The sequence below is a fragment of the Octopus sinensis genome, linkage group LG12, assembly GCF_006345805.1.
Source record: "Octopus sinensis linkage group LG12, ASM634580v1, whole genome shotgun sequence".
NCBI classification, from domain to species: Eukaryota; Metazoa; Mollusca; class Cephalopoda; order Octopoda; family Octopodidae; genus Octopus; species Octopus sinensis.
The window spans coordinates 51637119-51653746 of record NC_043008.1 but is presented as its reverse complement, the minus strand read 5'-3'; the positions used below and the strand labels follow the sequence as shown (position 1 = coordinate 51653746).

The following is a 16628-nucleotide window of genomic DNA, read 5'->3' as shown; positions in this document are numbered from 1 at the left end:
TATATGGAGATTGGACAGTTAGTGTAAACCAGTGTCAGTGGTGGTTCCGGAGATTCTGTGCTGGAAACTACAGCCTAGAAGATGAGCCTCATTCTCACGTAAAAAGCACCATCCGAATGTGGCCGGTGCCAGCGCCGCCTTGACTGGCTTCTGTGCCAGTTGCATGTAAAAAGCACCATCTGAACGTGGCCGATGCCAGCGCCAACTAGACTGGCTTCTGTGCTAGTGGCATGTAAAAAGCACCATCCGAATGTGGCCGATGCCAGCGCCGCTTTGACTGGCGTCTGTGCTAGTGGCACGTAAAAAGCACCAACCGATCGTGGCCGGTGCCAGACTCCCCTGGCACCTGTGCCGGTGGCATGTAAAAAGCACCCACTACACTCATGGAGTGGTTGGCGTTAGGAAGGGCATCCAGCTGTAGAAACACTGCCAGATCAGACTGGAGCCTGGTGCTGCCTCCTGGCTTCCCAGACCCTGGTCGAACCGTCCAACCCATGCTAGCATGGAAAACGGACGTTAAACGATGATGATGATGATATATATATATATAGATAGATATATAGATAGATAGACAGACAGACAGACAGACAGACATGCATACACATATTCATGTACTGGACAGGAAGGGCACCCTGTCCTAACAAATCTGCCTCAACGAATTCCATTTATCCCATGCAAATATGGAAATGTAGACATCAAAATAATGATGATGTTATCAGTTCATCATTTGTTATTGTCATCAGCTAATTTTCATGTCTAAGAATATATTCCTGGCTGAATGGTTCCTTCAGATTGATGGTATCAATGTCTGAGATGGACAATCCTCTCATTATGCAGGATTAGACCCCTCAGATCAATAATAATGTTTGTGTGTTTCAAAGATATTTTGTCAATTTTTAATTAAAATTTATTCTTTACTTCTTAGGGAAACAAGATGAAGAAGAGAAACAAGATGAAGAAGAGAAACAAGAGAAAATACATTCTACCAAAACAATTCCCATCATGGGAACAGGTAATTATTTTGTGTGTATGTGTGTGTGTGCATGAGTACTTGTGTGTGTGTGATAAATGTATGCAAGTGTTTTTATACATATATATGTGAGTGTGTATATGTATCTATCTCTCAATCTATCTGACAATGTATGTGTGTGTGTGTGTGAAGATGAAGAGTTTAGGTCACAAGTGATCTCAACTAATAGATATGCACTCCGTGTGCTCCAATTGACAAGCTACTAGGATCCAAGTACTCAATGGGGGCTGGAGTTGTGGTGGCCACTGTCCAGTAGGCAGAGAATAGGAAATCTGTAATCTACCTCCAAGTCTGCAGTTATAATTTAAAGAAGAGGAAAAAAAACCCAAGGCAGGACAAGCTTATCGGTTCATTTAGATTAGTTTAATGGTGAAGTGAACAAAAGTAAATAATAATGTCTTACAGCTGTTTCTAGGATATCATAGGTAGTGGATCAATATGTTGAGTGTACAAGCAAGAGAATATATAGGCAGGAAACCGTTATGTAGAGAAGTAGAGAGAATTTGATGAAGGGAAATGTGGAATAAGGTATGAAGTTCAAGGTTCATTATAGTTCATAGTTCATTCTGTTCTGGAGGGTATGGGAATCTATCCATATTTCCATGAAGGTGTACCTCCTTATGTATATTCCCAAGTAAATCCATAGTTCAAAAAGGGGCTTGAGTAATGCATCCAACTGAGAGAAGGGAGCCCTGCAGATATTACTACAGGATTCAGCACAATTGCTTAATAGGCAACATGGAGCTTTTTCAACCTCCAAACATAAATGCTTCCATTCATTCAAGATCTTCCACAGGTCTAAATATAAGAGAAATCAACGCATGATATCTATAACACCTGTTTCTACATATTCAGTCATTATCTCTGTCTAGACATAAAATAATACTATCTCTTTCTAGACATAAAATCTATAGGCCCATAGTTTCACCAAATTAAATTAAATTAAATTCTTTCTATTTTATATTTTACTCCTTTTCTACCTTATATATGTATATTTTTTACCTTGTTTTTCTTACTTCCTTTCATTTTATATATCTTAATTCATTCAATTTTATTCTTAGTTCTAAGTGTCACTTTAATTCTAGGCTTTGGTTGGTAAATTTAAACCTTACAATTTTAAACTATCCTTTATTTCTAAGTTAACTTTGCATCTGTTATTTTTTTATTGGTATCTATTCCTTTAATATATATATATTTTATGTACTCTAGCCACATTAATCTCTAAATATTGTACTTAATTATCAATCCTGAAATTGTAATGCCTCCCTCTTGAAGTTGGGTATCCATTTCTAGCATTTTAGTTCTCATTGATGGCTGGTAGACCACAACAACATAGTTCATTCCAACCACATAAGACCAATCCTCATCTGTTTGGCTTTATCTAAGTGGCCTTTTTTCCTATCTCCATTCTATTACCCCTATCCCTGCCCCCTCAAAAGCCTACCTCCATAATATGTATCTGCTATATTTCTCTGTGATTTTCCAATCTCTGTGAACTCTCACCCCTATCCTACACTGTTGAAAAGTAATACCAGCCTCTGTTATCCTCAAAATTACTCATACTCTTGTTAATTTTTTTGTGATTTTTTATATTTTTGTGATTAAATGAATGCATTTTCTCAAGTTTGTTTATGGGCGATATGTGACCAACAAGTGAAAGAATAACAACAATACACAATTCAAGAAATTCTTCATTTCAGGGGTGTATACACATATACACATGCACATACAAAAATATAGGTCCATACACATATACATACACAGATAAACACCAACACACATATACACATATTTATTTACATATATTCATACATATATACATGCGCACATAAACATGTATGTATATCAAAAAAGGTGTGGGGAAGAATTAGGTAGATCCAGAATGGGAATTAAGAAGATCAAGCGAAAGAAGAGGAAATACAACCAAACGAATCATATTTCATCATGAAAATAGATAATTATCAATTTCTTTCATGTATCACCAGAATGACAGTTTAATAACAGCACCAAAAATGTCTGATTGAGTTTAACCCATTTTTGTTACCATATTTCTATTCAATTATTTTACCTTTGATTTAATTAATTTTGAAAATAAGGAAGAATTTAGAGTAATAAAATTGTTTGTAACAAGGTGGTGAGCTGGCAGAATTGTTAGCATGCTGGGCAAAATACTTAGTAGTATTTCATCTACCACAATGTTCTGAGTTCAAATTCCACCAAGGTTGACTTTGCCTTTTGCCTTTTCAGGGTCAATTAAATAAGTACCAGTTATGCACTGGGGTTAATGAAATCAACTAGCCCCCTCCCCCAAATTTCAGGCCTTGTGCCTATAGTAGAAAGGATTATTATGCTTGTATATGGCAATTTAAAACTGCAGTTAAAATATCTGAATGAAAGACAGAGTTAAGTGAGGTTTACAAATCTAACATACTAACTTCTCTACTCCAAACTATTTATTTAACTCTGAAAATCATATTGAAAATTTTCCAAGCCAAAAGCCCAGTCTTGTAATGATTCTGTAGCAAAACTAAGCTGGATGAGAGAAGAAGAGATTAGGGATTTTACCCCTTACAAAAGTTCCCTATTGCCCTCCAAATGAAACAATGTTTGAACATTTCCTTATGGTACTGGATCATAATACAAGAAGTTAATAGTTAAAATGACACACATGATGAAAAGTAAACTCCTGAGTATGAAAAATCATTAGGTGCAGGCATGGGTGTGTGGTAAGATGCTTGCTTCCCAATCACATGGTTCTGAGTTCAGTCCTACTACATGGTACCTTGGGCAAGTGTTCTCTACTATAGCTTTAGGCTGACCAAAGTCTTGTGAGTGGATTTGGTTGACAGAAACAGGAAGAGCCCTGTTGCATTTATATATGTGTGTGTGTGTATATATATATACACACAAAATATTTTATAATTATATACATAATTATAACAAGGGATTGGCTTTATGCCTCACTACATACTGCAAGAAATAGATATTAAGCCCCTATTACCACTTTAAAATCTCCAAGAATAACACACTATATTGTAGGCAAGCAAAGGTTAACTAACTTCATTGATTCATTATTTTCCTTTTGCTTGCCTACAATGTAGTGTGTTATTCTTGGAGATTTTAAGGTGGTAATAGGGGCTTTAGTGTCTATTTCTTGCAGTGCATGGTGAAGCATAAAGCCAGTCCCTTGTTATAATTATGTATGTAATTATAAAATAGTTTGTAAAATTTACCAATGAGGCTTTTACTTCTGCACTGACTAGCTAGTAAAATTATTGATTTTACCCTTTTAGTATAATTAATATTTGAATATACAAACATATATATATATATATAGGTGCAGGAGTGGTTGTGTGGTAAGTAGCTTGCTTACCAACCACATAGTTCTGGGTTCAGTCTTACTGCATGGAACCTTGGGCAAATGTCTTCTACTATAGCCTCGGGCCAACCAAAGCTTTATGCGATGATTTGGTAGATAGAAACTGAAAGAATCCCATCGTATATATTATCATCATCATTTACTGTCCGTTTTCCATGCTGGCATGGGTTGCACGGTTCCACTGGGGTCTGGAATGCCAGAGGGCTGCACCAGACTCCATATGATCTGGCAGCATTTCTACAGCTTGATGCTCTTCCTAATGCCAAGCACTCTGAGAGTGTAGTGGGTGCTTTTTACATGCTACTGGCACTGGGGCCAGAGGGGGCTGGCATCCACCACGTTTGGATGGTGCTTTTACTTGCCACTGGCATGAGAGTCAGTCAAGTCGGCACAAGAGCCAGCCAAGGTGCTTTTTACATGCCACTGACACAGGGAGACAGACAGGTGGGGCTGGCATATATATATATATATATATATATATATATATATATATATATATATATATATATATATATACTTTATTTTAAGCAGCAGAAATTAAACAAAATCTGTTACTCTGAGTTTCTCGTTGCCGTTCATCAGACAGTTTTTGCTAGATTGGAACCGATAAATCAATTCAATCTAGACTCTAGCAAAAACTGTCTGATGAACGGCAAAGAGAAACTCAGAGTAACAGATTTTGTTGAATTTTCTGCTGCTTAAAATAAAGCATATTACTCTACCACTGGTATTTGAGTACTCTTTTTTCCACCTTGTTTCACATTTATGTGTTTACTCCGTATATATATATATATATATATATATGTATATGTGTGTTTAAGTGTGTGTGTGCATGTGTATATGTTTGCATGTCTGTATTTGTTGCTCCATCATCACTTGACAACCAATGATGCTGTGTTTATGTCCCTGTAACTAAGCAGTTCGACAAAAGAGACTGATAGAATAAGTACCAGGCTTTAAAAAAGTACTGGGGTTGATTCATTCAACTAAAATTAAAATTATTCAAGGCAGTGCCCCAGCATGGTCGCAGTCAAATGACTGAAACATGTGAAGGAGAAAAGATAAAAAATTATTAAAGATTCAGAGCCTGGTGCAACCATCTGGTTCGCCTGTCCTCAGTCAAATCGTCCAACCCATGCCAGCATGGAAAGCGGAGATTAAACGATGATGATGATGATGATGACGCATCCTTGTCAAATTGAGGACTGACAATAAATGTGACTATGCAGTAGAGAGAGTGTGTGCGGTCTGGTAAGAATAAATATCACTATATTTTACTGAGGTGGTTTAATATATACCACCAAAATATACTAATAATCAGACTACTTTCTACAGCATGCCTCCATTAAATTTTTTATAAACTTTGTGGAATTGCCTCTCTTGATTTTGACAGCAATTATCACTAAAACTAATACATTTTCTTTTAATTACATTGGTAATGTAGAAATATGATAAATTCATTTTTCATTTTCACATTAAGTATATTAACTTCCACTTAAGTATACATAAAATATTGTTCAACTGAATATCTTATTGTTTTCTTCTGCAGTTATTGGCATCTTATTTTTGATAATCATCATTTTCAGTATCAGGTAAAATCATATATTATTAATCTTTACTTTCATTTTATTATCTTCTTTTGTTTCCATGTATGTGTGTGTGTATTTGTGTTTTTCTGCATGTATTTATATATGTGTGGGAATATATATATATATATATATATATATATATATATATATATATATCACGTGATCACGCAACCGACCAGACCATCAGATGTTGTTACACATCGCTGGTCACAATGCGTTCGCATTGTTTTAGCTTTCGAATGACGCCACCCCATTGGCTAAGCGAGCAGGCCATATATATATATATATATATATATATATATATATATATATATATATATATATATATATATACATATATGCACAGGCATGGCTGTGTTTGAAGAAGCTTGCTTCTCAACCACATGGTTCAGGGTTTAGTCCACTGCATGGCACCTTGGACAGTGTCTTTTATACTACAGCCCCAGACCACCAAAGTCTTGTGAGTGGATTTGGTAGACAGAAACTGAAAGAAGCCTGTTGTGTATTTATGTATATATATATATATATATATATATACATTTGTGTGTCTTTGTGTGTGTGTTTATCCCACCTCCATCATTTGACAACCGATGTTGATGTATTTATGTCCCTGAAATGTAGTGGTTCGGCAAAGAAGACCAATAGAATAAGTACAAGGCTTACAAAGAATAAGCTCTGGGGTCGATTTCTTCAACTAAAGGTGGTTGTCCAGCCTGGCCACAGTCAACTGACTGAAACATGTAAAAGAGTAAAGTGTGTGTGTGTATACTTATAGATAAATAGAAATACACACACACACACACACACACACACATATATATATACATATATACAGTGTGTGGTGAATAAACTGTCATCTAAATTACACAAAAATGAAAATAACACTAATATCGCATTGTAACTGATGTATTTACTAAAATTAGATAAAAAATATCTTGAAGTACTAAGGAGTAAATTCATTCAATAAAATCGTCATTGGCTTCAACCTTGGCCTCCAGAGGACTTCAGAATCTCCTGCATATCTTCTGGATGGTCTCCTTGTTTAAGTTGGTGAATGCTGCCATAGTCCTAGCCTTTTCTTCATATTTGGTGTGACACAGAGTTTCTTGTTCAACACATAATAAAGAGGGTTGCAGTCTGGGGAGTTAGATAGCCAGATGTTAGGGGTGATGTGGTTGCAGAAATTATCTAACAGCCATGACTGGGTTCTCCTGCACGTGTGGCATGGTGCAGAGTCCTGTTGCCAGACATAGGATCTTCCCACACCACCCTCTTGACCCAGGGCAGCATTACCTCCTTCAGACACTTGATGTAGCCCTTCATGTTGAGTGTGAGGTCATGTGGGAAGATGAATAGAGGCATAATGTTGTCATCACAAGTGGTTACTCCAAACACAATTGTGTTGTGTAAATGTCTGATTTTTATCACTCTCAGTACATGGATTCAGATTGCACTGTCCTCAGATTGACACCCAAACACTCTGAAATGTTTGTATCAGTGTAAAATATTTGTATCGCTTCTTGTGTGTTTCCAAATTTCTGGTAGAGTGAATTGTGCCATGGTGCTATTTTTCTCACAGACAGTACCCAACTGACCCTACTGTATTGTGTAGTTGACAAAATCAAAAACAAACAATGCACATGCATGAAATAAAAACAGGAAATGGTGACAATTTACCCATCGCTCCCTGTATACACACACATATATATAACATAAATCAAAGTGGAGAACAGATATTTGTAGGTCAAATTCCTTTATCATGGGAATACAAAATGCATAAAAAGTTCATCAAGGTATCAGATTTCAAGCGCTCCAATATTGCAATCCAAAGAAAAGCATTAGTACAAAACCTTACAATCATTTTGGAGAATACGTTTGTATTGGGTGAATTTTCCAGCTAACACAAATAGTCACATTTCCCTCATCAGATGTACAAAAATTGATTAAAATAGTTTTTAAATTTGAGAAAGTTTAAAATATCTCCTACTTACAGTACTTGAAATCATATCAGATAATGTTATTGTCCTTTTTAAAAATATTATAGTTTTTTAAAAGTTTGCAAGGATATAGAAAAAAGCATTGCGGAGTGAAAAAAGGTTGTGAAATAAGACATTTGTGTGAATGAAAATAAAAATAAATATATATTATATTTGTAAAAATCAAATGACGGATGCTATACTGGATAATAGAAAGGAAGACTTAAATCAAGTTTACCATTTAAATGAACTGTTGGATTGTTTATAATTAAAGATAGTTAAATAATTAAAAATAATTTAAAATAAGTTGAATCTATAGAATGTTGGTGGGAACAGTTTAAAAGTTTACATGATATTTATAATTTACAATGATTGCTGACTTACAACTTATATATATAAGGTTAATAAGTTCAAATACTAAGCTAAGCCTGTGAAGCACTGAGATGTCAAAGTATATAGAATTTTATGCTTACACTTTAAATTAGTCATATCGAACGAGAGCGGAAAAATTTTTTTATTATTTTATTAAGGCAAGTCAATGTTCATAAGTTCAGATTCTATCCTTTCTCCTTTTTAAAAAACTTAAACGTAGATAAATACTTATGCCTACATACATTATAATGCCTGAGATTATAAAGTGCTGTTGCATTTTTGGTTTCTGGGTTTGAGAATGAGCTCATGTGTCTTCTATATCTCGTTTTAAAGTCTATAGTAGTCCCTATGTATACTTTCTTAGGTTGGTTGGCTATTACAACCTCAGTCTTGTATACCACGTTTTTCCTAAGGGACATAAATTGCAGGCTTTATTCCTGTTATTCATCCCTGTGCATACTTTATATATGTTATTATTAACACTACTCGTATTGGGGCTACCCATATTCCCATTATTCCCAAGCTTAAATCTATTATTCCCTGCGAATATCAGTCATAAATTCGGTGTAGTTGAGTATAAGAGTTTTAGACAGGATCTATTAAAAATAGAGCAGTATTTGTGGCCCACAGGAAAATTCTTATCGACAATACTAAAAAACATTTTTGGGAGATTTTTAACCTGAAGGGAGAAAGCGGAGTTAAACCATATAACTTCCCGTATTCTCACTGTTTTACTTCCAGTTTGCCACTGTTTATTATTATTATTTTTATTATTACTACTACTACTACTACTACTACTATTACTACCTCTACTACTACTACTACTACTACTACTACTATACATGTTAGGATACCTAGGAAATCTCCTAAAATGATAGGAGTCATGTTGTTCGGAGGGTTGTTTATTCATGCAAGATATCAATACCAGATTCCACTAGATTTGGAAAAAGTTTACTTAATCTGTATATGAATAGGATACATTTAAAATAGTATATATCTTCTTTAAAACTGCTATTCCTCAAAGCTGCGTTAAAAATAGGCACCACATTGTTAAAAACTATTTGGTTTGCCAACAAATTAGATAACCTAATTGAAATCCTCCTAATCAATCCATTGATGATACTTTGTGGGTGGTTAGATAGTGTATGAATGTATTAGATTGTTTTATTCAGCTTATAAGTAGGGATAAAATAGCTCATTATCCAAATTTTATTCATCACTTTCAATTTTCTCCTAGGAATAACTAATTAAACGAATTCCGCTGTATGTTTTTAAAATTCATTTTATTTTATTTCATTTTAAAAAACTGCTTTTTCCAAAATTAAGTCCATAGGCTAAAATACAGACTTAAATAAATTTGTTTAAATAACTTTTTTTTTCTGAAAATAATAAAAATTACTGGGGCTAAACACGAAAAGAGTTTCTGAATATAAGCCCACAGACAAAAAACTGGAAAAATCCAGCAATGTTTTTATAATTTTTGTTTTAATAAAATATAGTAAATTTCCAAAATGTTGTTCTTAGCTGTAATACTTTAAGTACAGTAGAATTTTAATTTTAAGTACATTTAGAGGTGACAAAGTGGGCAAATTCCACTGTAGAAATCTTGTTCTGTATTTTCCCAGGCGTAATAACTAAAGAATTCTAACATGCATACACCTGCATTTTTCATTGTAATATATATGTATATGTCATCACCATGAACATCATCATTTAATGTCCATTGTCCATGCTGGGATGTGTTGGACGGTTTGACAAGGCTGGTATACTGGAAGGCTGCAACTAATTCCAGTCTGATTTGGCATGATTTTCTATGGTTGGATGCCCTTCCTAATGCCAACAACGCCAAGAGTGTAATGGGTGCTTTTACGTTTCACTGGCATGTGTGCCAATTTGTGAGACACCAGTATCTGCCACAACTGCAATTTTGCTTGGCTTGATGGTTCTTCTTCTCAAGTACAACATAATGCCAAAGATCTTGATCATTGCCTCCATGAAACCCAACACTCAAAAGGAACTCAGCCACTTTGCCTCCGTGAGGCTCAATGCTCAAAATGAACTCAGTCACTTTACCCCTGTGAGGCCCAATCTTTAAAAATGTTCTTTACGTGCCATCAGCATGGCCCTGTCTATCACATCATTTGATTACCACATTACCCTAGGTCTGGATGGGACTTAGGGTTAGGGTTTGGTCTGTGGCATTCAGCAAGCTGTCCCTCAGGAATTCCCAGTTGCCCTCAAGTCTGTATCTCCTCCTCCCTTTCATCAAACTTCTCAATTAAGACGTCCCTAAATTTCTGACCATATGAAGGGCCCTTAAACTTCCAAATTCCTCTTTTCCAGATTGATTTACTTCTTGGCTTTCTTCTGGCCTGGAGTCTAAAGTCACTAATGACTAGTCTATGCTGGGGAGTACATTCTTCTCCAGGAAGGGTCTTTGTATTTAGGAGCAACCATGCATCCCACTGTTTGGTGATAATCTAATCGATCTGGTTAGCACAGACACCTGATTGATAGGTTATTAGGAGGCAGGCTGGCTTCCTGATGTTTGTGTTGCAAATCAAAAGGTTATTTGCATCACAGAACTCCAGTAGCCTTGTTCCCTCTTTGCTTTGGGAGCCAAATCCATAGCCCCCATGCACACCATAGAAGATACCAGGCTGTTGTCGAGCATGCCTGCGGAAATTCCCGGCCATAAAGAGGAGATCATTGTAATTTGTATCTAAGGTAGCCTGTAGAAGAATGTCATAAAAGTGTTTTTCTGTTCATTTGGTAGGCCCGCTTGATGGGCATAGGCAGAGATAATTGTCATTATACTATACTGTAAGACTAGCCTAAGCTTAAGCACTCTATCACCCACTCTGATTACCTCTATAACCTTATCCATCCATTTCTCTGCAAGAAGTATGACACGCCACCTACTCCGTCACTGTTACCTTCCCAAAAGATTTTATACCTATATATCTTGCCTGTGAGGAACCTGGCTGAAGCTCCTCTTCACCTTATCTCTTTGATGCAACATTCATCAACACGCCTCTGTTCAAGCATCTCAACAATCTTGCTAGACCTACCTCTCAGTGTGCCTACATTGATAGTGCCAAATCAGAAAACTAGGAAACGGACGTGGGCAGGAACATGGAAAGAAGTGATTTTATTCAGCACCTGAATATATATATTTAAAAATCAAAAAGAGTAGTATAAAATATGGATTCAGAGAAGCTTGTAGATATCACAGTAAGCTCTTCCTACAGTCTTGGCTATCAGTTCATGTCGAGATCAATTACAAAACTTATGACATAAAGTTTCTGTGTAACTGGAAAGCCTGAAAATCCGAGTGATAAATTATTCTGTGAGGAGAATATGAACCACAAAAGTCAGATGGTGTGAGAGGTGAATATCAATTAATTTAACTGCCTGATGACCAAAGAATTCTGGATGTTTTGCTACCTTCTTCATGTAGTATTAATATGTACACTCCATATTACACAATACAATCATATATTCACAAATTAATGCATCTAAACAGAGCTAGCTTATCAGATCACCAGAACCTCATATTTATATTGTTCACAGAAAATTCTCTCTTTAGATATGGAAAGTCTGAACTGGAAAAAAATTATTGGGTCATCCCATAGATAACACAATTCTTATACACTTCTTTTATCTTTCAAAATTGAGATAAACAAAGTTCTTTTTTACTTAAAATATAGTCTCATTCATATTCTACAATTCTCTTCCATCTATCTAGTACACTTGCAAGGCCCCTCTTCCAAAATTCACTTGTCCGTGATGAAAAGTACTCCTCCGGTACTGTTTTGACCTTGTCTACAAAATTCATATTTTTTCCATCCAAATGATTTTAAAAACTGCAGAATAACTGTTAATCAGATAGGGCAATGTCTGGCAAATATGAAGGGTGGGGCATCATTTCCTATTCACACTGCTTCAGCCTTTGGAATGTCATTCTTAGCTGATCACAGTAGATCTCCTTTGTTATCATTTGGTTTGGGTTTAAAAGTTCAAAGTAGACTAAATCTTTCATATCCCACCAAACAGATAACAACACCTTACGTGTGTGAAGATTTTCCTTAGCCTGGGGTCCCACTGTTTCTCCTTTCCCTACCCACATTCTTCAGCTTTTGACATTTTTATAGAGTACTCATTTCTCATCACCAGTCACTATTCGATCAAAAAAAAGGTCCATTTGTGATATGTGACAGTAAAGAAGAGTACACATTCACTCTCTGCATGTGATTAGACTTGGAATGTTTATGAGGAACTCCTTGACCCAATTTGCTGACTTTTTCAATGGCATGCAGCAGTTGATGAATAGCTGAATGACCAAATCCAAGCTTCTCTGCTAGTTTCTCAACAGTTACAATGGGATTTTGTTCCACCAGGGTTTGTAGGATGTTCTCGTGAAGCTCTACAGATTTTCCAAGATGTGGAAAATCGAAATCGATCAACATCAATGGAAATTGCAGCTGTGATACTAGTGACGGTGAAACGTAAGAGAACCATCTGAACGTGGCCATTGCCAGCACCGCCTTGACTGGCCTCGTGCTGGTGGCACGTAAAAAGCACCATCCGTTTGTGGCCGTTGCCAGCCTCACCCGGCCCCCGTGCCAGTGGCACGTAAAAAGCACCATCCAATCGTGGCCATTTGCCAGACTCGCCTGGCCCTCGTGCCGGTGGCACGTAAAAAGCACCATCCGATCGTGGCCGATTGCCAGACTCGTCTGGCACCTGTGCCGGTGGCATGTAAAAAGCACCCACTACCCTCACAGAGTGGTTGGCGTTAGGAAAGGCATCCAGCCGTAGAAACATTGCCAGATCAGACTGGGCCTGGCGCAGCCTTCTGGCTTCTCAGACCCCAGTTGAACCGTTCAACCCATGCTAGCATGGAAAGCGGACGCTAAACGATGATGATGTGGCTCATCTTCTAGGTTGTTGTTCCAAGCTCAGAATTTCTGGAACTACTGCTGACATTGGCTTATGCATATTGTCCAATCACCATATGTTGCATTAATATTCTTCACATTTTCACTGCATTGTTGCCTTTACGTAACTCATAAAACAAAATATGCCAAATATGCTCCTTTGTCACTTCCATTTTAGCTTTGAAGAAATAACTGCTAAAATCGAACTGCACTCTTCAAAACTTGTACTAAGAATAAGTATACGGTAAAATTACTCCCTGCTTTTATAGCATGTTGATGCAGGTAGTTTATCCTGCCCCCTCTGACTTTTAGTTCATGCAATTTTAAAAAAACCACATAATTTATGGTATGACTCAATACTTTGTTCTGGTCAGTAAAAGGTAAACAACAGAACAAGGACATACTGTGGTGCTATTCATTATAGAAAAATTTTAGAAATTTTTACTACCAGTGGTCTATCATGTAGAAAAATTAGTCAATAGACTATATATTATTCATATAGAGTGTACATTTAAATACACTAAGCCACTGGTAGTGAAAATTTCTAAAATATTTTCTCACCCTGATATTATTAATTATATACATACACACACACACACACACACACACACATATATATATATATATATATTTACACACACACACATACATATACATACGTACATATATATATACATACATATATATATATATATATATATATATATATATATATATACATACTAATGCATACACACAAACACACACCATCATATATATATTAATATATAATATGACACAACAAAAGAATGAATGAGATCGGATATTGTGTAAATAGAAGAATTTATCTATAATGTAATATGTGACAATTAGTCGGTTGCCATAATAAAACTCCGAGTTTCAGATGTTGGGGCAGAACTCTACTCAGGCATCTCGTCAGTTATTAAGACAAACAGCATTTTTGTTTGTCTTAATAACTGATGAGATGCCTAAGCGGGGTTCTGCACTGACATCCGAAACTTGGAGTTTTATTATGGCAACCAACTGATTGACAAATATTACATTATATATATATCTTTTGTCTATTGCAGATGTATGATGCTCAGAAATAGAAGAAGCAGAAGTAATGCATCACCACTTCAAGATGTGGATGAAGATAACTGTATTCCTATGCAAAATAGTACTCCAGTTCATATCAGTGAACCCAGTCGAAGATTACCATCTTCACAGCCTAACTCTCTAGACGTTAATGAAGATACATATTGCACCATACCAGAACAATCCTATTTAGAGTTAATTTCTGAAGGTCCATATAAAAACAGTGATTCAAGAACAGGAAGGTCAGCTAGAATCCATGATAGTGAGGTATATGCAGAACCTTCATGAAAAGAACTCCTCAGCCTGTTGATAATCCTGAAACTAAGCAACCTTATTTACAACTAATCAAACATATGAAGATAAAATTTCAATATTTAGCAGTTGGGTGCTTTTTTTTAATTTCAGAAACTATCTTACTTTTCAGTTAGTAATAATTAACTCCAAGAAAGTTTGAAAAATATACCTATCTTTACTACCCACAAGGGGCTAAACACAGAGAGGACAAACAAGGACAGTCAAACGGATTAAGTAGGTTATATCGACTCCAGTGCGTAACTGGTACTTATTTAATCGACCTCGAAAGGATGAAAGGCAAAGTCGACCTCGGCGGAATTTGAACTCAGAACGTTTGCAGCAGACGAAATACCACTAAGCATTTCGCCCGGCGTGCTAACGATTCTGCCAGCTCTCCGCCTTCAATTTAATATACAACTTAATGAATAATTTTAAAATAGTATATTGTATAATTCCTCATTATTTTTAACTTAAAAAGAATAAAAGCAATTTTTTAATGAAGTTTCCCATTATAATAATAATTATTATTATTATTATTATTATTATTATTATTAGTAGTAGTAGTAGTAGTATTTATGGTTTCTTTCCATTATAACTTTATTTCAGCTACCTTAGTACCAGGCATACTCTAGAGGCCAAGAGTAGCAAAGGCACTTTTGTTTTGCTATGCATGCTGAAATTATCACCACGTTTATTCCATTTTAAATGGAGAGTGCTGTACCCATCAAAGTTATCTTTTGGAAATTGGAGTTGCCAGGAAGTTGCTTAATATACTTCTCAGCTCCCTTCTTTATCATTCCCAATGCACCAATTACTACTGGTATTATCATTGTACTCAGCTTCCACATTTTTGTGATTTCAATTTGCAGATCTTTATAGTGAGAAAGCTTTTCATATTCCTTTCTTGAGATATTTTGATCTTGTGGGACAGACATATCTATTAACAGACAAGTTCCTCTGTTGTAGTCCTTCATCACAATGTCTGGTCAATTGGAGTCAATTTCTCTGTCTGTTTGTATTGAGAAGTTCCAAAAGATAGTGATGCCCATGCCATTTACTACATCCTCAGAATGGTGCCTGTACCACTTATCATGGGATTTAATTTTGTAGTATTTACAAGCATTCCAGTGGACGTACTGCCATAGTCCGTCATGTCTTATGAGATACTCCTTTTTAGCAATGACTGGGCAACCAGAAACAATTGTCTCTGCGAACTTTCTGAAAATTCTGCATGAGATACAGATCCATCTTTAAGGATGTTTGCATGATAATTTCTGATAGGTAAGCCCTTATCTTGGGCTGCAATAACAAAACCTTCTGTTTCCCTTTCAGACCTGTCCCTTGTAGCCGTTGGTGTTAGGTTTTTATCAGTATCTGGCTTAGACAAGCGGTTAGGGTATTTTCCATGCAGGAGTTTGCCTTTCCAGTTGTCTTCGATATTATTGATGCAATCCTTCTTTGTTTTTTGTTTGATGGTTTTTGCATCAGTGATAGGTTTGTCAGTATTTGGATCTCATTGGTCTTTTTAATTATTAATTTCTAAATCAGGAGAAGCAATGGTAGGTCTGTCAGTATTTGGGTTTCTTTGGTCATTCTTATTGTTAACCTGTAGGCCAAGAGACTTTTTAAAATTTCTTACTAAGATTCATGACTGAAGCTTGCTTGGAATCTTCATGCTTCAGTGCAGTTCATAAGAGCACATCTCTTGTTGTATTAAGGTATGTTTCAATGCCTATCATTGCTGATTTAAAGGATAGTTTGAACTGTATCAGGTCCCTTCCACCTATTTTTCTTGAGAGATAAATCCTGTTTACATCTGATTTTGGATGGTGCATTCAGTACCTTGTAAGGATTTTACAGATCTTTCCATCCATATTCTGCATGTCAGTGAGACTTCACTTAATGATGCTGAAACTGTATGAGGTTACTGGTGTGGCCAAGGAATTGATAGCATTAATTCTGTTAGCAGCA

At 36.0% G+C, this 16628-nt stretch overlaps 1 protein-coding gene across 1 annotated transcript; it reads left to right on the top strand.

The window, feature by feature from the left end:
• The first annotated feature begins 519 nt into the window (after positions 1-519).
• On the top strand, positions 520-14743 carry LOC115217851. Its single transcript, XM_029787553.2, has 3 exons — positions 520-1012; positions 5959-6001; positions 14357-14743. The coding sequence occupies exons 1-3, from the start codon at positions 1003-1005 to the stop codon at positions 14649-14651; spliced, it is 348 nt and encodes a 115-aa protein (XP_029643413.1). The 5' UTR covers positions 520-1002; the 3' UTR covers positions 14652-14743.
• The last annotated feature ends 1885 nt before the right edge of the window (positions 14744-16628 follow it).

Coding starts and splice junctions, on each gene's coding strand:
- LOC115217851 (XM_029787553.2), top strand. Junction 6,002..14,356: donor ATCATCATTTTCAGTATCAG/GTAAAATCATAT, acceptor TGTCTATTGCAG/ATGTATGATGCTCAGAAATA.